The 25,879-nt window shown below is 49.0% G+C and overlaps 1 protein-coding gene across 1 annotated transcript in view; it reads left to right on the forward strand.

Moving 5' to 3' along the window:
• ATP2A2 (ATPase sarcoplasmic/endoplasmic reticulum Ca2+ transporting 2) overlaps positions 1-25,411 on the forward strand; it is a 62,947-nt gene extending 37,536 nt beyond the window's left edge. The window contains exons 6-20 of the mRNA XM_027853453.1: positions 5,419-5,499; positions 7,586-7,671; positions 7,930-8,394; positions 12,227-12,315; positions 14,446-14,548; positions 15,212-15,343; positions 15,451-15,573; positions 15,710-15,928; positions 16,638-16,973; positions 17,848-18,068; positions 18,409-18,611; positions 19,679-19,764; positions 19,859-19,992; positions 20,685-20,802; positions 20,891-25,411. Of these exons, the coding sequence (XP_027709254.1) occupies positions 5,419-5,499; positions 7,586-7,671; positions 7,930-8,394; positions 12,227-12,315; positions 14,446-14,548; positions 15,212-15,343; positions 15,451-15,573; positions 15,710-15,928; positions 16,638-16,973; positions 17,848-18,068; positions 18,409-18,611; positions 19,679-19,764; positions 19,859-19,992; positions 20,685-20,802; positions 20,891-21,160 (2,666 nt within the window). The 3' untranslated portion in view covers positions 21,161-25,411. The remainder of the gene's footprint in view (positions 1-5,418; positions 5,500-7,585; positions 7,672-7,929; positions 8,395-12,226; positions 12,316-14,445; positions 14,549-15,211; positions 15,344-15,450; positions 15,574-15,709; positions 15,929-16,637; positions 16,974-17,847; positions 18,069-18,408; positions 18,612-19,678; positions 19,765-19,858; positions 19,993-20,684; positions 20,803-20,890) is intronic.
• Positions 25,412-25,879: the final 468 nt, after the last annotated feature.

Raw genomic sequence — 25,879 nt, forward strand, 5'->3', positions numbered from 1 at the left:
ACTTGTTTTGGGTAATTGACACCAGGCAGAGCAGCACATGGGAATGAGGTAAGTCCTTGACTTCTTGGGTAGAGTACATGGGGGGAGGTGACACCTTGGGCATCTCGAACTCTGCACTTCCAAAACAATTTTTTATCTCTCCTCGCTCTTCCCCCATCCTGTCAGGGGCCTCCTAGGTTTGACTCTCAGAGGCATTCTTGACTTGACTTCACTCATCCCATAGGTGGGATCCATTGACTGAACTTGGATTTCAGGTCCGTCATCTTTCTCTATGCTCTGCCTCTCTCACACGGCCTGGTCCAAGGCCGCATCAGCTTCCTTGGCCGCCGTCCTTCTGTGGCGCTTCACTGAACTCTCCGTCACCGGACCTCAGTGTGGACGTGTGAACGTGGAATGGAACCAAGGTTCATCTCACTCGCTGTGGCCCACTGTTCCAGCCTGGCCGGACCATTTTGGATCCTCCATCTTGGCATCGTTTGCAAATTTGATGTTGCTTTTGCCTTTATCCAAATCATTGATAAAAATATTAAACATCATAGGACCCCACATACTGTGTTGATCCCTGGAGCACTCCACGGGAGAGCTTCTACATTACCTACCTGCTAATAGCCGCTAACATTTATATAGTGCTGACTGCCAGGCACTGTGCTGTTTTACAAACATTATCTCATTTGATCCTTATAACAACCCTAAGAGGTAGGTGGTGGTGTTGTCCCCGTTTTACAGATGAGGAAACTGAGGTCAGCAGGTTAAGTGACTTGCCCAGGGTCACACAGCTAGTAAGCGAGGCAGGAGTTAAACTCTGGTCTTCCGGAATCCAGGCCCAGCACTCTGCATGATGGCACCCCCTCGCACTTGCGATGGTGATGACGCCATCGTTACTCTGGTGGACACTTTTTCAAAGCCTGGTTTGTCAGACACCTGACAGTGACTGACTCTCTGACCCTGGACAGGCATTCCGCCTTCTCAGCTTGTGCCGGGGCGCCACGGGTCCTGGCCCTTTTGTAGATACTCACCCTCCTTGTCTTTGATTCCTGGCAAGGACCAGAATGTGTTGAAGTCGGCTTGGTAGCTGATCACTTAGAGATGCACTTCTCTTCCCCTTTTTGAAAATCAGGACATCTGTCCTCTGATGCGATGAGCCTATCTTCGATAAAAATACCCCAGGTAACCCTGGAGTCATCTCTGCCAATTCTTTCCGTGCCAGAGGGTGTTGTTCGTCAAGTAATTTAAACTCATTAAGGGCTTATTTACCTGGGGTATTTGCTACCTGCCGGTCACCCTGGTTCTCCCCTTTCCAAAGAACATTCTCTTTGGCAGAGAAAACAGCCCAGACAGTCACCTGAGGGCAGAGGTGAAGAGTTCAAGAGCTGTCCGTCATGAGACATTATCGATCCATCCAATCCAGTAAACAGTTACTAAGGGCCCTCTGTGTGTCAGGTGCTGTGCTAGGCACTGGGTGCACATTTAGAAAAGAGAATAACCGCCCCTGACGTCAGGAAGCTTATGGTCCGATGGAAGGAGGCACAGGGTGGGGAGAACAGCGGCTCAGGGGCAGCTTGTGTGGAGCTGACGCCAGCCAGGATAGGTGCAGACTGAGCAGCCCCAGAGCCCAGATCGTCCCCTCTATAGAGGAAGGCTTTCGGGGAGCATCCCTCACGTCACGTCACGGCGGTGATGAGCTTACCCATCGGGGCATCTTATCTGAGGAGGCGAGACCCAGCCAGAGGCCCCTTTGCTTTCTTTGTAGGGTTGTAGCTCACCTTTCACTTCTGCCACCATTGTTCTTTGCTCCCAGCTTACGCGGCTGCTGGCGGGCTTCAAGGCTGGAAAGTTAGGGGCAGTGAGCTGTCAGCAGTGGTAGGGTGGGGGGTGGGACACGCACTTAACCTCTTCTGCTGTCCTGGCTGCTGCTTTTTTCCTTGACCATTTTGATGCATTTTGAAAATGTTTGAGAAGCCAATGGTTCCCCTTCTTTTTCTGGTCTTAGTAGAAAAGGAATAGATGTATCTAGAGGCACATTAAAAAGTCGACTGCAGGGTGTTGACGGATCAGGGGTTAGTGGGCCTGGGTTAGAATCCCAGCCCTGCCCCACTTCACATGAACCTTCATCAGGCCTCGTGTGTAACACACGAGGCTGAGGCAAGGGGACCCACTCAAATCCCTTCCTGTGCTCAAATCTTCTGCTCCCATGATAATCGTTCTTAGGCAAAGATTGAATTAATCACATCTCACTTAGGAAGGTTTGAAGATTTCAGAGTTGAGGCAGATTTAGGTCAAATGTGTTGCCAGATATGTAAAGGGAATTTTTCTTAAACCAAGTACAAAACTGAATGCTGGAGCAATGATATCTTCTTTATCAAGTTAACTTTTAGATATATTTCTACCCCCTAAACTTACGTACAAAACAGGTTTGATCATGAGTAGCAAGGACCTATGTGGTATTATTGGTTACCCTGCACTTTTCAGCTCTTTCTGATTGGGTGTAGTTTGGGGCAGACCTTCCCAAAGTGGGTGATATCGCCCCCTGAGGTGCTCTGGACCCATGGGGGGGCATTGGATAAAAATAAAGGCGTGATGAAAGTATAAGGAAAGAAGAGAAAATTTTGAAAAACCATTTATACATGTTTCATCTGTTGTATAACAGTTAAAGTCAGTAATTATAATGTGATACTATATGGTTACATGATGCAGTATTGTGTCATCAAAATTTTGATGCAGGAAAAAACCCCCACAAATTTATAATAGATTATTAAATTTAAGATGCATCATTTAAAAATACATATTTTGCTTATTTTTTGAAATGACACAAATTTTTTAAAGTTAAAGGTTTAAAGAAAGTAGATTTCCACGGAGGGCTCTAAGTAATTTTTCTTTTGAAAAGGAGGCAATAGGCCAGATAAGTTTGAGAACCTCTGGTTTGGGATTCTTCCCTAGAGGGCCGTGAAGGAGGGAGAAGCAGCACCTGATGAGGAACTAGACGGTGAGTCTTTTTATAACATGTTGATAAGCTCAATAAATATGCAGATGGAAAGTTAAATCCCAAAGGATCCATTTGCCTCTGAGAAAAGTCTAGATTTCTTGGCGTATTTACATGTGTCGCCTTCCACCATCTTTGGCCTGCATGTTCAGAAGCTTGGTTTGAGGTTTTATGTCATTGTAGTCAGGGTATGTATTTCCAGTTCTGTTTTCTTTGCTTTGCATTATTTATGTCCCACATTTGTCACACTAATGTTGCAGTTTCCATTCTGTTGATAACCCACAATTGGCTTGGTAGTTTACTAGTCCTTGAATATAGTAGTTTCTTTTATTCGCCTTTTGTTTGGTTTGGTTTTTTTGCAATTACAAATAGCTGTGAATGGTTTTATTCAGAATTCCTTTTTAAAATTTTTCTTCTAGAATATCATCCATAAGATAAAGCCGTAGTAACGAGATCACTAAGACCGAGTCTACTTTATAACCTACTCTGTATCACTGAGTTGTGCGCTACCCTAGAATTATATCAATGTACAATTGCAATAATGTGAGAGTGCTTCTTTTCCCACAGCTCCACTGACCATGAATTTTGCCATTTTAAACTGTATTTGCCAACTTTATTAGCAATAATAGTAATAATAAATAGACATGAAGCCATAGAAACTCCCGGTCTACGTCCAAGTCACATAGTTGAAGTCAGAGAGTTAAGGTGTGATAGTACCTCAAAGTTCTTCTAATCTGCATTTCTCTGATCATTTTGAAGAGTTGGGCGTTATTTATAGTTTATAACAGGGCCATTAACTTTGATAAAGTGTTCATTTTCCTTTGGCTCTTTTCCACTCGGGAACAGTTGTACACAATCCCCCTCCCCTCCCAGCTGAGGAAATCGGGGCTCTTCCCCAGGAACCCCGACTTCCTTCTTCCTCTGCATCCCAGCCTTTTGAAATCTCCCATTTTTTTCTCCTTTAGTCCATCCCTTCTCCCCAAGGCTCACCCCTCTACGTGTGCCCTGAATCCTTTCTCTTCCTACCTTCTCCAGGAAATTGTCCCCAGTATCACCCACCCCACACTTTAGCTGCTGGTTCCCTCTCTGCTGCCTACAGACAAGCCTGAGAGCTCTTTGCTCTTCACTGGGACTTGCCTGTCATTTCTGCTGCTCCATCACTTCCTCCCTCTCTCCTGTGCCCTCTGTCTTCCAGTCTCTTCATTCTCTCCCCCCCCCCCAAACTCTCCCACTCTTGAGTTTTCCATTTCCTGTTGAGGACTGGACCCAGCACCCACGGCCTCAGTCTCAGATCCATCCCTTCCTCCTCCCTGGACCCAGGTATGGTTAGATGCCACATCTTGTCCCTCTGAGCTGGGGTCCTTGTTACTTCTCCTCTACCCTCCCAGGGGTTCTTCTGGCCTTGAGTCTTTGCACATGGCTGCCAAAGGGAGTTTTTTCCTAAATTGAATGGCAGCCCCTCCCGGTCTCTGCAGTGAGCATCCCTTCTAGATCCTTGTTTGGCCTTTAAAGCCCTTTACCAACTGGTCCTAATTTACCTTCCCAGCCTTATTATACACTCCCCTTCACACCATCTGGGGTCCAGCTAAATGTGCTGGCCACCGTCCTGTTGTTTTCTGTATATGGCTGGCCTGCATTTCCCACTACCTGCCTTTGTATGGCCGTGTCCCCCTTGCCTGGGATTGAGGGCCATGGTCCACATCAAAGTTCATCACCAAAGGGCTGCCTTTTTTCTTTGCAGATCTCCCTTCTGTCTCCCCAGAGCCTTAGGGTCTTCTCCTCAGTGTTTATGTAGATGTGCAGATGTATGTCCTCTCCCTGAGGGCAGGAATCACCTTGCTTCTGTTTGTCTTTGGGTGAGGCACAGAAGGCTCCCTGGCTAGCAGGGAGGGGATCAGAAACTTGCAGTGAGCCAATAGCCTCAGAAGCAGAAGGTGATCCATGAAGGAGCCAGAAGAGCTCATTTGGCTGCTGGTTGGGCCGGGCCTCTGCTTCCTGCGTGTGCCAAGGAGGGTTGGTGGCTTCTCTTGGGCCCTGCAGATTTTCTCTGTGGATGCTTTGGCACCGTTGCTGGGGGTCTTGGATGGGGAGAGGAAGGAGGGTCAGGGCCTTTGGGAGTACACGCAGTAGGATCAGTGACCTACAGATTGTGAGCTCCTTAAGGGCAGGAACTGTCTTTTTCTCTTTTGTATCCCCTGAGCTTAGTACAGTACCTGGCACATGGTAGGTACTTAATAAGTGTTTATTGATTATTAATTAAGGTGTGCTTGTTCTGAGTCATCACACGTGGCTTGTTTTGAAAAAATGGTTGTACAGGTTGTACTTGCAGAGCCGAACGAAATATGTGCATGAAAAGGGCCCCTTGTATTTATGACTTCTGTGTGAGCATGGATTTGCTGGTTTAATTGTTGATCCAAATGTTTGCTTTTTTAATACAGTTGGTGACAAAGTTCCTGCTGACATAAGGTTGACGTCCATCAAGTCTACTACCTTGAGAGTGGACCAGTCAATTCTCACAGGTAACTGTTGGTGCTTATGTACATGTGGAACTGAAAGCCTTTGGGCACCTGGTTCATGTTCCTGTGAAGCTGCTAGAGGATGCTCCCAGAGTCAAATTGCCATTAATGGTGCTGGGTCTCCAGTTTTTATTAAGCACTAAGGGCGCCTGGTCCAGGCCCTTAAGATAGGGATTTAAGAATAGAATCAATGAGAGGAGATCACCTTTTACTAGGCCCTGCCCTGTTAAAAGATAGAACTGCGCCATTGTCATCAGAAAGCCAAGCATTTCTTGAGTTTTTATTTTTAAACAAAACCTGGGGGAAAGGGTTAAGGTGTAAAGGAAAAGATTATGGTAGTGCATATGCTTTATATAATTGGCTTTCATCTTATGGGCAGTGGGGTCTCTGGTAGTTAGTAAACAAATGAGCTGGAATCAGGGGAAGTACGGTCTGGTGGAAGGTAAATAAGTGCCTGCTCTGCTTCTGATGAGTTTTCTGACCTTGGGCCTCAGTTTCCTTATCTGTGGAAGTTATTGAAATGTTCTCTGAGGACCCTTCTAGCCCTGATTCCATCTTTCTTTGCCTCAAGGGAAAAAAGTCTTAGATTGTTATTAACAGTGCCTCATTTTATAGAATCTTGGTGCTTTCTAATCTCCTGGTCTTCCTGATCTACTTTAGATATGATCTACTTTATAGCAATCACCTACCAAACAAGCATGATTAACAATAAGAGTAGGCCTAACAATAAACCCGACTCCTACCTCAACTCTGAGCATTTAAGCTGGAAGCTTGCTAGGGGCCCTTTCTTTGCCCTGTTTGTTTGGCCGGGGCACCGGGTGGGGTAGAGTGAGTAGGGTGGAGGGCTCCGGGGAAGGACCTGGGGAAGGAAGGGTGTCAGAAGAACGGCACAAAAAGAAACAATGAAAACCTGAAGTAAAGCCCACGGATTGGTAGAGAAAAATAAAAATTTTAAAGGTTATCAGGATTTTATATCAGATTATTAATTTGTAAAGCAATTGCTTGTATAGAGGAGGTGATGTGAAAAAAGCAGAAACAATGGCCCTGGGCTGGCAGCTTTCCTAACGGTCTTTGTATTGAAGGAAAATTCCCAAAGGCCACAAGTAAACTCATTACCAACTTAAGTGAAGTCCTGAGCCTATGGCTGGAAGTGAAAAATAAGGAATCCCTTGTAAGCTACTCAGATCTGGTTTTGAAAATAGAAACAGTCAAGGAAGCTAAAACCTAGGATTGATTTATCAAGAGAATGGAGAGTGGGAGTGGGAGTCATCTCCTCTTGGCTACCTCCTCCCTGCATGCTTTATTATGTAACAAAACTAGGGTTTTTGAGGTTATAAATATTGCTTCTGGAAAACTAAGGCTACTGTGACACGGCCTTTCTCACTTTGTCACAGAAGCAGCTCTTGGAGAAGTCACCAGGACTGGCCCCCTGACAGGGGACCAACTGTCCTGACTTTGTAGCTTGGAGCTCCATCCCTTGCACTGTCGAACGCTAACCCTAAATGCAGTAGAGCCAGAGGGTGGGGAGGCCAGCAAGGGCGCTGGGGAAGGCCTTTCTTCTCTTCTTCCAGCCCCTGCCTCTTCTTTGTCGTGACTGCATTATAAGAACAAAAAGTCAGGCTTTGTCATCTCTAATCTTTTGGGTAGCAAGCCTGCCTCAGGAGCCTCTAAAATGTGAATCTGTTAATGACTCGGTACAAAATTCTGATTGAAGAGAAAGTGAGTTTCAGAAGTGACTCTAGAAAAACAAGAAATCTTTGCTTCAAAACTGTGCAGCCCCCGAAAGATCTGCATCAGTTAAACCCGTTTAACGTGTCATTTCTGGTGAAAGCCAGGATGAGAAGGGCAATCCTTGAGGCACAGGCAGGCAGGCTCGTGTCACTGAGAGCCAGGCCAGGTCGGCAATGCTGGCTCTCTGTGAAATCATTGGGCTTTTTCCTTTCTCTCTGTATTATTTGACAGTTGCTTTTAATTGGTGATCTGTCTTGCCATGGAAAATATTACAGGTTTTTGCAACTTTAAGCTTACTGACTGTTGCTCATTAGGGGGCATATCTTTCAGTATCTCCGTTTTAATGCTTATCATTTAGGTGAATCTGTCTCTGTTATTAAACACACGGACCCTGTGCCTGATCCCCGGGCTGTCAACCAAGATAAGAAGAATATGCTTTTCTCTGTAAGTACTTTCTTAAAGCCCATTTTCACTTTTCCTATGTTGTAGCTAGCCCTCAGGGTTATGGATCTTGGGGAATCTTCGCTCTTAAAATGAATAACCAAAAACTTGCCCTACAAATCAGATTGCTAAAGGGAACCTGCTCAGCAAATAGACTGCACTTCCAAAGTTGGTAAATTGGCCACTTTCCAGAACTTGAATTTGTTCTGAAAAACAGAAAAATGACACCTGTTCCCCATTTCTTCCATAATTCCCTTTTAGGGTACAAATATTGCTGCTGGAAAAGCCATGGGAGTGGTCGTTGCCACTGGCGTGAACACTGAAATTGGCAAAATCCGTGATGAAATGGTGGCGACCGAGCAGGAGAGGACGCCCCTGCAGCAGAAGCTGGACGAGTTTGGGGAGCAGCTGTCCAAAGTCATCTCCCTCATCTGCATCGCCGTCTGGCTGATCAACATCGGGCACTTCAATGACCCCGTACACGGGGGATCCTGGATCAGAGGCGCCATCTACTACTTTAAAATCGCAGTCGCCCTGGCTGTCGCGGCCATTCCCGAGGGTCTGCCTGCCGTCATCACGACCTGCCTGGCCCTGGGGACCCGCCGAATGGCCAAGAAGAACGCCATCGTCAGGAGCCTGCCATCCGTGGAGACCCTGGGCTGCACCTCCGTTATCTGCTCAGACAAGACCGGCACTCTGACCACCAACCAGATGTCCGTGTGCAGGGTAAGGAGCTCTGGGTGTGCTCGTATGTAGTGAGTGGGGGTGGGCTGTGAGGGCTCACTGGAGCTGCCTCTGGGTTTGGGGTGCGGGTCGTGATCTTGCTCTCCATTCTGCCTGTGCTCCACGTGTATGCCCGGTGTGGGCCCCTGAGCGATCCTCTTGGCGGCTCTAAGCCAGTTTCTGGGCCTTCCACGGGGAGGTTTGGAGGTCCCTGGATCTCCTTACTGGTGGTTGTTGGAGGGAGCCTCTAGCCCCCTCTCTCTCCTTCCTCCTGTCTGTGGGGCTTTCGCCACCTCTTTGAAGTCATTGGCCCAAAGACTCCAGGCCAGGCTGGGAGCCTGGGAGTTGCGGGGAGATCTTGGGTATGTTCTGGTTCCGGTGGGGCCTCCTCTGTTGTCAGGCCCGATTGGGATGCTGCCAGCTTAAGTTTGTGGTTTGGTTTTGTCCTGTCTGTCAGAGCAGGGGGTGGGGGCCCTTCTCCACGGCTGGGGGGACAGGGGGCTCTGTATGGCCCCTTGTATCATCAGATGCGCCGTCCTCACGTTTTGTGCCGGCAGAGAGATGTTGGCGTAGACCCATTCCCACCTCTCCTCTGTCCCTTTGGTGGAGATGAGGATTACGGGCACACAGTCTGTACCCAGGCTGTGGAAAGGGGGGCTGGTGGCGCTCGGGCCAGGTCAGCCAGGTAACTGGCCACAGGGCCACAGGTAAGCCTCCTGATGAGGAGACACCATCCCACGAACACGCTGGTGGTTGGACATCCACTCAGACTGGGTGCACGTGTAGTTTGGGGGGCAGAGACATGATCCACTCCATACCTAGTTTCCTCCTATAGAAGCCACCGACCTTTATTAAAGCCTGTTTGTTTATTCACTTCAATCATGTCTGACTCTCCGTGACCCCATTTGGGGTTTTCTTGGCAGAGGCCCTGGAGGGGTTTGTTATTTCCTTCTCCTGCTCTTTTGACAGATGAGGAAACTTGAGGGAAATGGTGAAATGACTTGGCCAGGGTCACACAGCTAGCAATGTTCTGAGGCTGGATTTGAACTCGGATCTTCTTGATTCCAGGCCAGGCATTCTATCCACTGTGCCACCTTCCTTCCTGGCAAAGCCTGGTCGGCATGCCTGTAATACGTAGTTCTCTGAAAGAGAACGACACCGCTGCTGCCTCTGTGAAGGTGGCTTTTTTTCAGTGTTCTTGGAGGGATTAGCGTTTGAGATGAGAGTTAGGCCTCCTTCCCAGGAGCTCACCCTGAAGCCTTTGTGGGGCCCCGCGGACCATGGCAGGGATTGGTTTTTTCTCGTAGGCCTTTACTTGCTCAGAGGCGGGGGAGCGTCCTCCCCCAGGCTGCTCGTTATCCCTGCGGGGTCCAGAAGACTTGGAAGGGGGTGCGCTGGGGCTGGCCACAAACCAGCAAGATGGCGTGTTGGCTCCTCTGGGTGAAGGGCAGTCTTTTGTCTGCTGGGCCATCCTGCTTTACTTTAATGATGGAGAACATTTCTCTGAAGAACTCGTGTGGAGTAATTATGTCGCTGGCTCAGGGAGGAAGGTGCTAGCCCGAGAATCAGGAAGGCCCGAGTTCAGATCCTACCTCAGATCCTTGGTAGCTGTAGGACCCCAGGGCAAGTGCCTTCTTCTCATCTGCCTCGGTTTTCTCATACATAAGTTGGGGGTAATAATAACCCCCACCTCCCAAGGTTGCAAGCAAGGATCAAAAGAGATAATACTTGTAAAGTGCTTTGCAGACCTTAAAGCATTATATAAATGCTAGCAATTATTATTTATTCATTTATTTGGATCAAGAAATGCTCCTGAAATGAAGGCTTTTGGTAACCTGTATGTGTGTAATTCTAATCAGCCATAGGACAGGGTTTTTTTTTCTTTTTTCCTTTGTATATATTGGCTTAAACGTCGTGAAAATGTTTATGTCCCCCAGAGACTAATGAGGCTGCTTTGTCTTAGGAATTTTTAATATTTTGTTGAAATGTTTTCACCTGTCTTTGCAAGTGCAAGTCAGCCGTCCTGCTCACAGTGGTTCCCCCCCACCCCGGCCCCAGTGGACTAGGAGGGAAATGAGGGGAACACGAGACGAGACCTTGTTGTGCTAAATTACTGCTATTTATAGCAAAAGCCATAGAATAACCAACATCAATGCTGCTAGGCTTCCTGGAATGTCCGCTTAGAAGTAGAAGGCCCTCCTTGGCTCACCCTGCTGAGTAATTGCTGTGCCTTGCGGCTTTGGGCTCTTCCAGTGTCTAGTGAGCTGGTCTGAGGAGCTCTAGATTCTGTGGACATTTACAAATTATCCAGCTTCTGAGAAATCCTACCACGAAGGAGCTCAGCCGCTATAGAGAAGCAGGCAAGTGTTTCCCTTGGGAAATAGCTGCTGTTTTTGTTTTTTAAGAATAAACTTGGATTTCCACATTATATGTGTTTTACTTAACTATTCCTCAGAATTAACTCCCACTCTAAGTCAGCCGTGAACTCAAATCCAGCCTCTGGATTGGATATGTGCACTGACTGTGTGACCTTGGGCAAGTCACTTAACCTCTGTTTGCCTCAGTTTCCTCATCTGTAAAATGGGGGTAACAGCAGCACCTCCATCTCAGGGTTGTTGTGAGGATCAAGTGAGACAATATTTGCCAAGCACTTAGCCCAGTGCCTGGCATGTACAGACTCTAATTATTGCAGTAGCATCATCATTATTCTCCAGGTGATGACGCTTTCCTTTCTTTGACCAGCCTTTTGAAAAGTTCCCATGCTAAGACGCATCCGTTCTGAATATGTTACTTACTGCTTAGGAATGTTTTCATTGATTTCTTCCTCATGCGAAGTCCTTCATAGATAGTAGTGCCCGCCCACGGCAAGGACTGACCAGACCTATCTCTTGGCTGGACTACAGGCTGATGCTGTCATATGTTGTCCATCCAGTTGGTGATTAATACGTGGAAAGAACATCAGAGTACCTTGGTCTTGAATGTTTAGACATCGGCAGATTGTGAAACAGTAGATAAAAATGAATGCGACTGTGTTCATCCTTATTTCCATGGCAAAGGCTGTGGTTTCTAGTGTTGAGAAAATGGAAGTGTCTGGAGTCTTAACTGGGTGCTCATCATCCTCAAGACAGGCCTCTGGGAAGGAGAACTCATGTGTCCATTGCTTCAGAGTGACAAACTTTGACCTGTGGTTTCTTAGTAATCACCTAGGCCAGGGGTGGGGAGCCTGCGGCCCTAAGGCCATATGTGGCCTTCAAGGTCTTCAGGTGCAGCCCTTTGACTCGACCCAAACTTCACACCACAAATTCCCTTAATGAAAGGACTAGGACCTCGTCCAACCCCATTCTTTTTTTTTAAAGGGGGAAAGTGCAGGGCAGGCAAAGTGACCCCCACGAAGACAGACCCCCCAGTGGTGGCCCCAGGATGCTGGTTGTCTGCCATCTTTCTTTTGCACTGGTCTCCTTCTTTATTCCCAACCCTGTTTATAGAATTCTTTCACTACATCAATTGCATGCTGATTACTGAGCCACGTTTGTATTAGTGTTACTTTGCATAAAAGAAGAAATTGGGCTTTGTGACAAGCAGATGTGACCAGTGGCAGGAAGCGGGGCCCATCCATTTGGGTCAGACATCCTTCCACTGGGGTATTTGGGGGTTGCTTGTTGGCGTGGACAGAAGAGTGGCCACGGGGTCTGCTGGTGGGCATCAGGTGACGACGTTCATTCACGTTGACTTTCCACGGAAGCTGTCAGAGAAAACGGCTTTCTCTCTTGTATTAGGTTGACGAAGCTAATTGTCAGCAAAAAGCTTACCCTGTTTTTCAAACTTGCTTCCACAGATGTTTATTCTGGACCGAGTGGAAGGGGACAGCTGCTCTTTGAATGAGTTTACAATAACTGGGTCAACATATGCGCCCATGGGAGAAGTGTAAGTAGTGTGTCCATGGTTGACCCACCGCCCATAGGGAGGGCTCAGCTTGGCGTCACAAGGGTCAGATTCTCACTCCACCTCTGGCTACAACTCTGGGCAAATAACCACTTGTCAAAAATGCAAACATTTAGTAATCCCTTGCTGTGTGCACAGCACCAGGGGTACAAAGACACAAGTGAAAGAGGCCCTGCCCTCAAGGAGCTTACTTACATCCTAAGCAGATACTGCATGGATGTGTGTGTGTTCTTAAAGGAAACCAGGAATTCCAAGAGGTTAGCACAGGGCTGGGGAACCTGTGGCTTTCTAGGTCCTTGAGTGCAGCCTTTTGACCAAGTCCAAGTTTTACAGAATAAAGGGGATTTGTTCTGTGAGGTTTGGATTCAGTCAAAGGGCCGCACTTGAGGACCCAGAGGGCCAAGTATGGTCTCGAGGCCGCAGATTCGCCACCCCTGGATTAGGTGTTGAAGGTGAGGGACAGCCAGTGCAGTGATGTACAGCTGGACTCAGGAGAGAGGCTCAGGCTGGAATCCACTGTGGGTCTGGGAGTCGTCCGGGTAGAGCTAATAATTGAACCCATGGGAGCTGGTGAGAAGCCCTGTAAGACAGTGTAGAGAGAAAGGAGAAGCGATTCCAGGACAGAGCCACAGGGGCAGAATGGAGGTGATAGCCATCAAAGAAGGCTGAGAAGGGGTCAGGCAGAAGAACTGAGGGGTGGGGGAAGAGAGCACAAGTGAGCGGTAGCCTTTTCAAGGTGTTTGAGTTGAAGAAAGATGGTATGTTAGGGGCCTGGCAAACTCCTAATCTTGGTTTTTAACTTGGGCGTGTTTGTGGGCAGCGGGGAAGGGACAGTGGGGCAAGGGGAGGTAGTTGGAAGGGGGGGCCTCAAGTAAAAGGAGTTTTAATATGGGCGCACTAGTGACTGTTGCCTGCCTCACGGAGGATCAAGGGAGACTTTACAGACGTTAAAATAGTGTACCAGTGTCAGCTGTAATAGTTGTTAGTCCTGGATAGAGGAGTGATGGGGAATGGGCTGGAGTGGTCGAGCTTGTCTGGGACTCACAGTACGAGAGAGGTCTTGAAAAGGTAGATTAGGGCCACAGGCACGGAACCAGAGCCTGTGGAGATGGTGGTGGATTCTCTAAAGGGGATTAAAAGTTTAAGCATTTCATGGGTGAGGCATTTTAATAGGACAAATTGTCCATCTCCTACTGTGATCTTGAGTGATTTATTTTTTCAAGGCAGAATTAAAGTTATTTCTTATTCTCAAATGGTGGGATCCTCTGAGCTACTTCTTTCTAAAGGTAATGATTAGATGACTGCTGACAGGCTTAAAGTAAAATAATATTTAAAAGAAAAGGTTTGTGAATCTGCTTTTTAATCCAAAGTAAATTATTTCATGATTTGGAAGTAGATAATATAGTAGGTGGGGAAAGAAAGATTTTCACAATTTCCGTCTCCTAACATCACTGTACTCACTTCCCACTGAGTGTCATCGAATGACAATAAAACTTCCTTTTCATTTTAAATAAGGCGCTTAAAAGAGAAACAAGGAAAAGACCTTTTACAGATCCCTTTAATCTTCTGACTCTTGTCTTGAAAAGATGAAATAGGCCAAGAGTCAAACTCCAAGAACAGATCAATCATTTCTCTTCCTGTTAGAGATGACTTCTTGGTTAAGGTTATTCTGCCCTTGAATTTTCGGAAATGGTTTTCATTCATCTAGTTGTACAGCATGTGTTTGCAAACCTCTCTATCCAGAAGATGTTCTAGAACTTCTCGAGTCGGGGCCTGTTCGTGGCTGTGCCGGTAGTGGATGTGCCTGGCTGGCCAGAGGAGGGGAGTCCTGTGTCAAGAATGGTCTTAGTTCATTTTAAGTGAGGCGTGTGTAAAGGCGTGGTCTCGGTCAGCAGACTAGATGGAGCCAGTGAGAGGAGACAAGTAAATCTAGAGGACCCCCATTTCAATATGGTGCCCTCTGTCCAGTTGGCACAGTGCCATCAGTCCAGTCACTCTGGAATAAAAAATGTCAGTTGATACAGAAATGGAACTTAGAAAGCAACTGACCTTGGAACCCACGTCATCAGAAGTGATGTGCTCTGAGCGCACTGCCTTCTCTTCCTTTGACAGGCATAAAGATGACAAACCAGTGAAGTGCCATCAGTATGACGGTCTGGTGGAACTGGCCACCATCTGCGCCCTTTGTAATGACTCTGCATTGGACTACAATGAGGTGAGTGTCACCTGCCTGAGGGCAGGGGCCCCTTGAAGGGCATGGTGGGTGGTCTTAGAACCCAGCCTCCCTCCTCCCCTCTGGAGAGGGCCGGCTTTTCTTTATGTTCCCCATTTATCGGAGGCATCCTGCATCCAGCCAGAAGCACTGGAGCTCCATCCCTCAGGTGCCCTTTCCTGCCGTTCATCACCGTTCTGTAAGCAGCACACCTTAGAGTTTACATGGCTGGAGCAGCTAATGCACGTGAATTGTTTGGGCCACACCGTCCCCTCCCAGAGAACGCTACACGGTCCATCTTGCTTCAGAAATGACAGCAGGCTGCTACCTTCCACACTTCCTTACCACGAAGGCCTAACCACAAAACTTTGTCAGGGTAGAGTTGATTTTGACAGTGTGTGGTCTCTTCCCACCCCCGCCCACCCCTTGCCTCACTTCCTAAGAAGTGAGCAGCTGAGTGGAGAGAAGGTCTGAACGCATGGGCAGTTTAAAGAGCATTGACAAAGCCTATCCTCCCAAACCAAACTGGAATTATCAGTGAGTCTTGAAGAGAGCGCAGAGACTGGCCAGCCAGACTGTGCTTTGGGACAGTCCCAGCACTGGGGAACCTTCACCATGGTAATGACCCTCACCTTTTTCTTTCCTTCATTTTTCTGTATAATAAAGGCAAAAGGGGTGTATGAAAAAGTCGGGGAAGCCACAGAGACTGCCCTCACTTGTCTGGTGGAGAAGATGAACGTCTTTGATACGGAGCTCAAAGGCCTCTCCAGGATTGAACGCGCCAATGCCTGCAACTCGGTAAGTCCCCAGGACCCCTGGGCAGTGATGTGGGGGGGCGGGGTGCGCCCTGTAGATGCCACGTCTCATCTCATGGTGTCTCTGCCGCTTGTGGCCCCTTCTTTCAGGTTATAAAACAACTGATGAAGAAAGAATTCACCCTCGAGTTCTCAAGAGATAGAAAATCAATGTCTGTCTATTGTACACCAAATAAACCAAGCCGGACTTCCATGAGCAAGATGTTTGTGAAGGCAAGTGCCCAGAAGGAGGACTTGTCATTGCCTTAAAAAAGCCAATAATGGTTGAGCTGCTTAATTTCAGTGTTGCAGTATGGAGGTGACCCGAAGCCCACCTTGTAACCTCCGTGTCTTGTCCTGTGCTTTCCAGGGAGCCCCCGAAGGCGTCATCGACAGGTGCACGCACATTCGGGTGGGGAGCACCAAAGTTCCCATGACTTCTGGGGTCAAGCAGAAGATCATGACGGTCATTCGGGAATGGGGCACTGGCAGAGACACGCTGCGCTGCTTGGCGCTGGCCACGCACGACAGTCCTCCCAGAAGAGAGGAGATGAATCTGGAGGACTCAGCCAACTTCATTAAATACGAGGTCAGCCAGTGAAAGGATTCTTCATCCATACCCTCCACGTCACTGTGTCTGAAGGAAAGGAGAAAAGTCTCCGGCTTTCCCAAGAAGGAGACGGGGCTAATAGGTCCCCCACAGGCAGATGGCCCGTCATAGCTTAGTCAGGGGTTTGCCGTTCCCAATATTTACATCTTTTTTGCTGTTTTAAAATCCTCTTTTTTCTGTCAGAAGACTAGGCGGGATTGGGCCAAGACTAGGCAGCTTATTGGGCAGCTTGACGATGAAGGGCTGGGTGAGGGTGTCTTCAGAAAAGGATGGAGCGAGGGAGCGAATTTCCCGCTGCCTCGGTTTCCGGCTCGTGCTGCCCTTGAGTAGGGGTGGAGCGCTCTGTTCATGAGTGGGGGGAGGGGGCGGGGCTTTGTCTTGAATCTGTCATCACAGTTTGCCAGCTGTGGGCGCTCAGTTCTGGAAATGGCGGGGTCTTCAGGGTCAGCGAGTCACTAAGTCTGTGTCTTGGCCCATTTCAGAGTGTAAGTGAGGCACCAGGAAGTTAGTGCCCCAGTCGTGTGACGTTCCTTTGGCTTGTTAGGCACAGGCCGAAAGGTGCCAGTATTTGGGGCTCAGGGAACGTGTGCGGGTGGGTGCAGGACCAGCCTCGAGCTGAGGCCGGGGTCAGGGTACGTCCCTGTCACTGTGCTGCCACCAAGCTCGCTTACCCTCTTGTCCTTCCCAGACCAATCTGACTTTTGTTGGCTGTGTGGGCATGCTGGACCCCCCGAGAACTGAAGTGGCCTCGTCGATCAAGCTCTGTCGGCAGGCTGGCATCCGGGTCATCATGATCACGGGAGACAACAAGGGCACCGCCGTGGCCATCTGCCGTCGGATCGGCATCTTTGGCCACGAGGAAGACGTCGCTGCCAAGGCTTTCACGGGCCGCGAGTTTGACGAGCTGAACCCTTCTGCCCAGAGGGATGCCTGCCTCAATGCCCGCTGCTTTGCCAGGGTGGAGCCTTCCCACAAGTCCAAGATTGTGGAGTTCCTCCAGTCCTTTGATGAAATTACAGCTATGGTAAGTCGGTGGGGGTTGGCGGGGTGCTGGTGAAGCTGGGGATTGAGGTGCGTGGGATTCCAGTCCACATCCATTCAGCCAGATGGCAGCGGCTGAGCTGGTCACAGGAAACCATTCTTAGCCCAGTGTCCACTTGCTGTTAGGCCCAAGTCACAGTTTCTCACTTCCCTGTTAAGTGCTTAGAGATAAGTTAAACATCTTCATGTTTTTGCACGTACCTGATGGACTGGAGCCTCTTCAAGGGTGCCTACTACATGCCAGGCACCCCACAAGCACTGAAGATACAAATACAAATAAAAACAGATGCTCGCTGCCCTCAGGGGGCTTACAATCTAATAGAGGAAGGAGACATACAGAAAGGAACTCAAAGGGGGTGAGGGGAGATGCCCCTGCAGGGGCCAGATGGAGAAGGCCAAGTGGTACAGCAGATGGGGGCGGGGAGCAGACTGAGCCAAGCCCCCTCCTAAAGAGGGCCTGCAGCCCACCGCCCTGCCATCAGGTGAGATGGGAGCACCATCTTGCAGGGGAAGGAGATTTCTGAGTGATGAATTTCCTGGGGAAGAAAGGCAGGCATGATGGAGAGAAATCCAAAAGCTGCGTGGCAGGTGGGAAACGGGGGCTACTGTCCTGCTCTTCCGAGCTCTGAGGTTGTTTTGGTGTGTGTTCACAGCTGGACCTCTTGTAAGAATAGAAGCCATGTCATGTAGTGGAATTAGGGGTCTGCAAGGCCAGGTTCTGGTCACTCGCTGGTTGGTCTGGGGCTGGGCTGGTCACCTCAGGCTTCGTTCTGGGATGGGGCAGCGAAGGCTGGGACGTTGTCTGGTCCTGTGAGTGTCACGGTCTAACAGTTTGCTCTCAAACCACCTGCCCTTAGACTGGGGACGGTGTCAATGATGCCCCGGCCCTGAAGAAATCCGAGATCGGCATTGCCATGGGGTCTGGGACTGCAGTGGCCAAAACCGCTTCAGAGATGGTGTTGGCGGACGACAACTTCTCTACCATCGTGGCGGCTGTCGAGGAAGGACGCGCCATCTACAACAACATGAAGCAGTTCATTCGCTACCTCATCTCTTCCAATGTTGGGGAAGTCGTGTGGTGAGTGTCAAGGACGCGGCTGTGGGCAGGCACGCTGGACTTGGGGAGTGAGAGAGAGCAGGCTCCGGAGAGGAGGGGGCGGGATGGGGAAGGGCGCCAGGAGACCAGAGCACGGTCAGGTTTAAGCAACCAGGAATTACATACCCAGTTCCTCATGCTCTTAAAATTAACTGTTTATTCTGATCTCTGTGCGACAGAAGAATTGTGAATGAGCTAGAATACAAGTTTGTGCTTTGTTTCTGCCTCAGTCACAAAGTATCCATTTTATTTAGTTTTATTTAAAGTTGTAGCCCACAATAACGACCCTACTGTGTGTCCTTCTCTTCTTTTCCGGGGGTAGTATTTTCCTGACTGCTGCTCTAGGTTTTCCTGAGGCTCTCATCCCTGTCCAGCTCTTATGGGTAAACCTGGTGACAGACGGCCTTCCGGCTACGGCCTTGGGCTTCAACCCTCCCGACTTGGACATCATGAACAAGCCGCCCCGAAATCCCAAAGAGCCCCTCATCAGCGGCTGGCTCTTCTTCCGCTACCTGGCCATCGGATGTAAGTAGACACAGGGCGGCATTCCTTCTTCGCGATTGCTTGTGAAGCTCCAGCAGATGAGTCGCACTGACTCTGTTGTCGCATTACACGTTTCCGTCCCGGAACTTTTCACAGACGTGTTTATTCCATCACATCCAGGCAGGAAATGTTGTGCCTTCCCCCCGCCCCGCCCCCCCCCCCCCCCCCGCCACTGAAGTGCCACATGCCTATGAAGGGTGCTCCAAAAGGACGTGTCAGCTCATTGTGAATGAGGCCTGTGTGCAAATCCAGCTGTGCCTCTCCAGAGCCGGCTCTCAGAACATCTCCTAGTCAGTCGTTAATCACTTGATGTCCAAAAGCCATCACCAGGAGAGGCTAAGGAGGGACTTCCGCTTGGAAAAGCAGATGATGGGGGTGCTCAGAGGGCCATGGAGAACGTCACATCATTGGGGCTTTCTAACCGCCCTTTGAGGGACAGAATCCCAGGAGGAGGAAGCCCCGTGGACTGGAGGCCTGCTTAGCATGACTGCCACGTGGTCCTCTCACCTTCACTGAACACACACGCCAGAGTGGGGAGAGAAGGGGCAGTCGTCTGTATAACAGAATCTTTGGGGTGATCCTGGGGCTTTACTTTTACTTCTAATACTGGACTTTTAAATAAATCTAGCCAGCCGCCAGCAGAGCGCTTCTAGGGGATGGCGCTGGAAGAGCAGTTCACTTGTTATAACTTCATTTCTTAATTCAAGGAACAGACTGAAGCCTTTTAAAATAAATTGTTCCTCAGTAGGTCGAACATTTCCCCCGTAGTCTTACTTTTATTCCACAAATATATTTCTCAGCTAGCTTTCTTCATTGATGGTGCAGAAGTGGTCTTGGGGGCACGCGCGCATTTCTTCCACTTGCAGTAGAACCCCGGGCCCTGGGCGCACAAGCACCTTGGGGGTTTGTGGCCCTGCTGGCCATGGTCCCTAGTCTGAGGCGCCTCCCTTGGCTCTTAGCCCTGAGTGGCTTACTGGCCCGGAGGGCCGACCTCCAGCGTGCCTTTGTCGTTCCTCCCTCACGGGCACTGTTTGTGCTTCTGTCCCCAGGTTATGTCGGAGCTGCGACTGTGGGGGCGGCCGCATGGTGGTTCATTGCTGCTGATGGCGGTCCAAGGATTACCTACTACCAGCTGGTACGGCGCTGTCCCGCATGCTGAGGGGTGGCGGAACAGGCAGGTGGGGAGGGCACAGAGATGCCAGGCGTGACCCTGTCCTCCTTGCTTGCAGAGTCACTTCCTGCAGTGTAAAGAGGACAACCCAGACTTTGAGGGCGTAGACTGCGGAGTCTTTGAGTCGCCATACCCCATGACGATGGCGCTGTCTGTGCTGGTAACCATTGAGATGTGCAATGCGCTCAACAGGTGAGTGACTCCAGTCGCAGATGCTGCTCAGACAGCTGCTGCTCGTCACATGTTGATAGCACTCAGTGAGTAGTGTAGGTGCTTCCCAGAAAGGGCCTCCCGATTTATGTGGAAGCAGAGGGGATCCCCCACACTGGGAGAGCAGGTAGACCTCATTGCTGAACCTCCACATGCGGTGTGGTTTTTTTGGCTAGGCAGTGGGGTTAAGTGACTTGCCCAGGGTCACACAGCTAGTAAGTGTCAAGTGTCTGGTCTGAGACCGGATTTGAACTCAGGTCCTCCAGACTCCGGGGCCGGTGCTCTCTCCACTGCACCACCTAGCTGCCCCAGTATGTGTTTTCTTAATTCAAAAAGTAGCTCTTGCTGTTGGTAACTAGTGATCATCCAGATGAAACAGGAATTTCTGAAACGCTTGAGATGTTAGGGCAAAGGGAACAGAAGTGGAGACTGCTGAAACTGGAGGCGCACCTCGGGCTTGGAGAAAGAAGAGAAAGAGACCTCAGCTGACAAGCCTGCCCCCAGCCCAGGTCGAGTGGAGTCAGGGTTTGGGTCAGGGACCAGAGCACAGGTGGCAGCCTGGGATTCCAATCCCGATTGCTCGGTCTTTGTTCTGAGGCTTGTAGGGGCTCTTCCTAGTCCTCTTCCACGTGGGTGATGGGATATGTGTGTGTGCTCTCGGTGTCTTCCTGCAGCTTATCGGAAAACCAGTCCCTGCTGAGGATGCCGCCGTGGGAGAACATCTGGCTGGTGGGCTCCATCTGCCTCTCCATGTCCCTCCACTTCCTCATCCTCTATGTAGAGCCCCTGCCGGTGAGTCCCAGGGGTCCCTCCCTGCTCATCCTCCCCCACACCCCGCCCTGCCGGGCAAGCCCCGCCGTGACCCGGCCCCTTTCTTCAGCTCATCTTCCAGATCACGCCTCTGAATGTGACCCAGTGGCTTATGGTGCTGAAGATCTCCCTGCCCGTGATCCTCATGGACGAGACCCTGAAGTTTGTGGCCCGGAACTACCTGGAACCTGGTAAAGAGTGTGTGCAGCCCGCCTCCAAACCGTGCTCTTTCCCAGCCTGCACCGAAGGGATTTCTTGGCCGTTTGTGCTGATCATTATGCCCTTGGTCATCTGGCTTTATAGCACAGACACTAACTTTAGTGACATGTTCTGGTCTTGACTGACGTAGTTTTACATAAAAGATGTTTAACTTAATCGATTAATTTTTTTTATTGTTTAAAGCAACTGTCTATTTCTGCTGAATTTTCACATGAACATGTTTGCTGGTGAAGGAGGTTTCATACTCTAGATTTTGTTTTGCTTTTTCTGACTCCAGTGGGGCAAGATTTTCCTTTTTTTATACACATAATTAAAGTGTCCATTGACATGTACAGAGAACTAACACTATTTTATGCAAATATTTTTTTGTAGATGAAAAAGCATGTACAGTGTTCTGTCTAATAGTCTCATCCTTGTATAAAGAAATCGTTGAGCCAGCAGACATTGTCAGCAAATTAATTGGCGGCAGATTTTAGGGAATGAATGTGTGTGGTTTTTTCTAAAACTAAGTAGCATGTATTGTCTTCTGCATGATCACCTGGATTTAATTTGATGTCACAGTCTAATTTTTTTATTCATAAGCCAATTTTTCTGCACTGAGCAGAGTACTGCTACCTCAGTCAGTATTTTTGGTTTGCCGCCCCGCCCGCCCCACCCCTCACCGTCAGCACCGTCCCCTCGCCCTTCCCCCACTCCCTCTTGGCTTCTTGGTTCTCGGATGCCGATGGTTTTGTTTACACCCGTCTCATTGAGAGGTAGGCCTGCTCTCGCTTGTGCAGAAAACATTGTTCCAGATCCACTCTCCTGGACTCATCTCCCCCGACGTAGTTTTTAAGGTTATTTATTTTAACGTCTAATGTATTTTCTCGTAACAGACATTGTTTTGCCAACGTTGCCCACTTCAGCGGCACTTATCTAGTTTTAAAAGAAATAAATAAAACCTTTTAAATGGACAGAGGAAAAGAACCTGTCTCGTTTTAACTCTTAAAGTGGCTTAAGCCTAGTTGGGACTCCTTACTGATCTGATCAAGTCTACTCATTTCCCTTCAAGGACTTAGGCCAGAGCCTTGGGATTGTGATTGAGAGGGGCACAAGCCTGGCACAGTTAGAAGTTGGGTCTGAGGGCATGAGTTGTCATCTGCTAGATACACTTAATGCCAGTCCTGATAGAGAGAGACGTAACATGAGCTCCAGTGGTGGGTGGGTGGGTGTGTGTGCGTGTGCGCGTGTTTTGTAAAATCTGTAAATAGCACATGACCAAATGGACATATTGTATAGAACAATTTTTATTTTACCGTGGCACTAACCACCACCATCATTATCATGGTTGATGTTTGCGCATGTTTTCAAGTTCAGTCCGATACCAACAGCGTGTAAGTCATTAACTGTCCTAACTGTGGTGTTTTTCTCCAATGCCTTCCAACATTCATCAACTAAAGTGAGTATTTTTTTGTTGTTGTTAACCAGGGGTGACTCTGCTTTTAAAAAAAAAAAAAGTCTCCTGTATGATGTTAATGAATAAACGATGACTTCCTTGGTCCCAGGCTCCCTCGCTGTGCTATGTGATTGTCGCCCTTTGGGCACCTGACCCAAGCAGCCATGCAAGCGTCTGATGAGACTTTGGCCTTAGGAACCGTCCGAGGGCAGTCAGGTCACAGACTGAGCTAGCTCCCCTGCCATGGATCCTCACCAGGGAGTTCGTGTCAGCAGCCCCCTCTCCTTAATCTGCTTCTGGGGCACATCCTTGGCATTTAAGCCAGGGCCCTCTAGTCAGTGGTCAGCAACCGGCTGGCTTTCCAGAGGAAGTTAAGTCCCCATCTAAGATAAATGACGGTGGGATAGGGATAAAATTGTCCAGAGTACTAGTGTGAATACTCACCGACCCCTCCACAAATCCCCTCTGGGGCAGCTGATGTTCCAGGAGTGTCTGGTGCTTCCTCGGCAGCCCTGCCGGAGCCACTTTCTTAGCACCCTTAGCTGGACCAACTTCCCTCAGCCTTCCTCTCTGTGTGAATGTTTGTGGGGAGGGGAAGGCATCACATATAGGGAATGGAAAATGCCAAGAGATTCTAGGATTGGAATGCTTCAAAGGCAGACTGAAATTTTAGGAGGTCATGTGCTCCTTCCATTTTCCTTTTAACTACCTGAGTGAGCTGCTGCTGTGTGTCTTGAAGGTCAGTCAAGGCTTTCCCCCACTCCCGCCCATGCCCTCCTTCAAGGGGGTAAAGGAGGCGAGTCGTGGAGGGCCTCCCTCCACAGAAGGCAGCAACAGCGAGTCTCCAGGGCCCTCCTGGGCCTACGTCGCCCCTCGGTGTCGCCCCTCGGTGTCACGTTTGTCTGAGATGCCTGGAGAGGAGAGGGGCACACGGCTGCTTTTCCACCATAGGCCTCACCGTAGCTTAGGCTAGCTTGCCACAGACTGCCTACGGATGGGCACAGTGATAGCCGCCCTTCCGGCAGCGGACAGATTGGCTCCCTGCTCTGTATGGATGGGGCAGGACCCTCTCCTTATTCCCCAGCATTCCTCCTGGGCCTTGTTGGTGCTGCTTGCATGGGCTGAGGATTGCTGTTCTGCAGCAATCTCTGTTTGATACCGAGGAGCTCGTGACGCCCTCTCTGTGCCTCAGCACTACCAGCATCCGTAAGGCCCTCCTTTGCCTGTGTTGCTGGTCCTGTGGGGCATGGGTAGGAATCTCCTATGTGGGAGGGCAGGTACATACCTGTCCTGGTTCTGTTCCTGTGATGGGCCAGAGCTTTCAACCAACACCCACCCCTGCAGTCTCCACCAGGAAAGCAGGGAGAATGCCATCTTGACCTCTGCCAAGTACTCTGGCGATACCTTAGAATACCATGGCCCATTCCCCACTCAGAGACGAATCTGCGTTCCCATGTAGGAATGGAAGACTCTGACCAGTCAGGTTTTGACCAAAGCCCCACGTTAAAATAAGCTCAGTCTAGCAAGGAAAGGCACCGGTTCCCACCCTGAAGAGAACAAGCTTCTTATACTGCGCTCAGTCTCTGGCTGCCCTCTGGGCTGACGATAAAGGGGCTTTTCTCCCTTCATCTCCTTGAAGCATTTCTCAGACCATGGCCGTCTCTCAAGAACACAAGCAATGATGGGAGTCCAGCAGGTGGCCGGGCCCGGTGGAATGAATGCCTGCCCTCACTGCTCACTCCTGACTTGCACTTTTAACCATTAACTCTCCTTTTTCCTGTGTGCTGGTTTCACATCCACTAACCACCTCTTGGGACGTGTTTCCTAACTGCACCAAGCCAAGGGTGAGGGCAGCTAGCCTCGAAACGGTCAGTGTAGTCCAGGTGTCCCCCCCACATCATGAGCCATTGGCAGTTAATCGTGGGAACATGCTGGCCGGTGAGCTGAGGTCCAGAAAGAGCCAATTCTGCACCATCTCTCTCTGCCACTATTGATCTTTTTGTCTTATTTTTGTCATAAGAGTAACTTCCTTTCTCCCCCCATTTTCCTACCAGGCTGATTTCCTTTCTCTTTCCTTTTCAGCAATACTGGAGTAACCGCTTCCTAAACCATTTTGCAGAAGTGTGAGGTTGTTTTGTTGCGTGCATGTGCGTTTTTTTTTAGCAACATCTACCAGCCCTCTGCATGTGTGATGTTGGGGAAAAAAAAAAAGGAAAAAAAAATCCTCTCAAGCTCATTGTGTGTGATGTGGAGGACGTGTGTTACCGATGGGGTTTCACTTTTTAAAAAGAATCAGTTACTACTTTAAAAACGTGCAATATAGCTTAACAAATCCGAAAACCTTCCCAGGAAGTTTGGTTCTTTGCTGTACGGAGATTTGGGTCTTTAAAAACCTCAGCCGACCGAGAATTAGGAGCCGGCAGCCAAGTTTCCATATTTCTTCCTGGGATAAAATGCCATAGCTTATATAATGTACAAATCCTCAATTGTAATGCATGCCTTCTGTTGTAAGTAGCCAACCTTCTTGTACGGTCTCATCGAAACGTGCTACTTTATAAACAGCATTGTACAGTATGCTTATTTATAAACTCATGGAAAACACTACAGATGTTGAATGTTACAAATCATAGCCAGCCTTCCAGTCCAGAACTTAAGTTTTGTTTTTGTTTTATTTTTTTTAAATGTGTGCAAACAACTCTTTTGCACTGTAATAATGTAACTTATTTAAGGAAATCCAAGCAGTAGACAGATGTTGGTGCAATAATACAAATATCGTGATGCGTTTCTCTTAGACCTAATGCTAAAAGTCCACTTTTGATCACAAACGCATGTTGGACGTTAGAGACTGTAAATAAAGATGAGTTGTTCATTTCTGTGCTCAGAACAATAAGCACCACAACCATCATGGTTTCAGGTAAATAAATTTATTCTACAATACAGCTGTGGGGTGTTATTTGATGCACCGCTTTCTGAATGGCGATGGCAGACCACTGGGAGCCTTGCTGATGCCACTGTCCCCTGGGCCCCTCTCCTGGGAAGGAGGGGATGATTGGCAGCCCCAGAGCACTGAAGGCCAGGGAGGTGGCCTTGGCTTATCTGGGAAGCCCACCCTTTCTCGAGCTCAGTGCAGCGGCAGGTGGTAAGGTGGAAATAACGTCCCCTGGTAGCCTGTCCCGTCTAGGACTATCCACATGTTTACACGAAAGGCTTTGAACACTGACTTGTCTCTGCCTAAGGGCATGTAAGGAGGAGGAGGGGTCAACATGCAGTACATAGAGCAGAGGGCCTATGGGACCCCAGCTTATGGGGTCCTCCTTTCCCTTTGATACCAAAAAAGGTTCTCAAATTAGAGCCCATTTTCAAAGTTTCATTATGTCTTGGCTTGAAAGGTTCACATGCCTGCAC

Source organism: Vombatus ursinus, unplaced genomic scaffold (genome assembly GCF_900497805.2).
Source record: "Vombatus ursinus unplaced genomic scaffold, bare-nosed wombat genome assembly UNPS02009994.1, whole genome shotgun sequence".
Taxonomy (NCBI): domain Eukaryota; kingdom Metazoa; phylum Chordata; class Mammalia; order Diprotodontia; family Vombatidae; genus Vombatus; species Vombatus ursinus.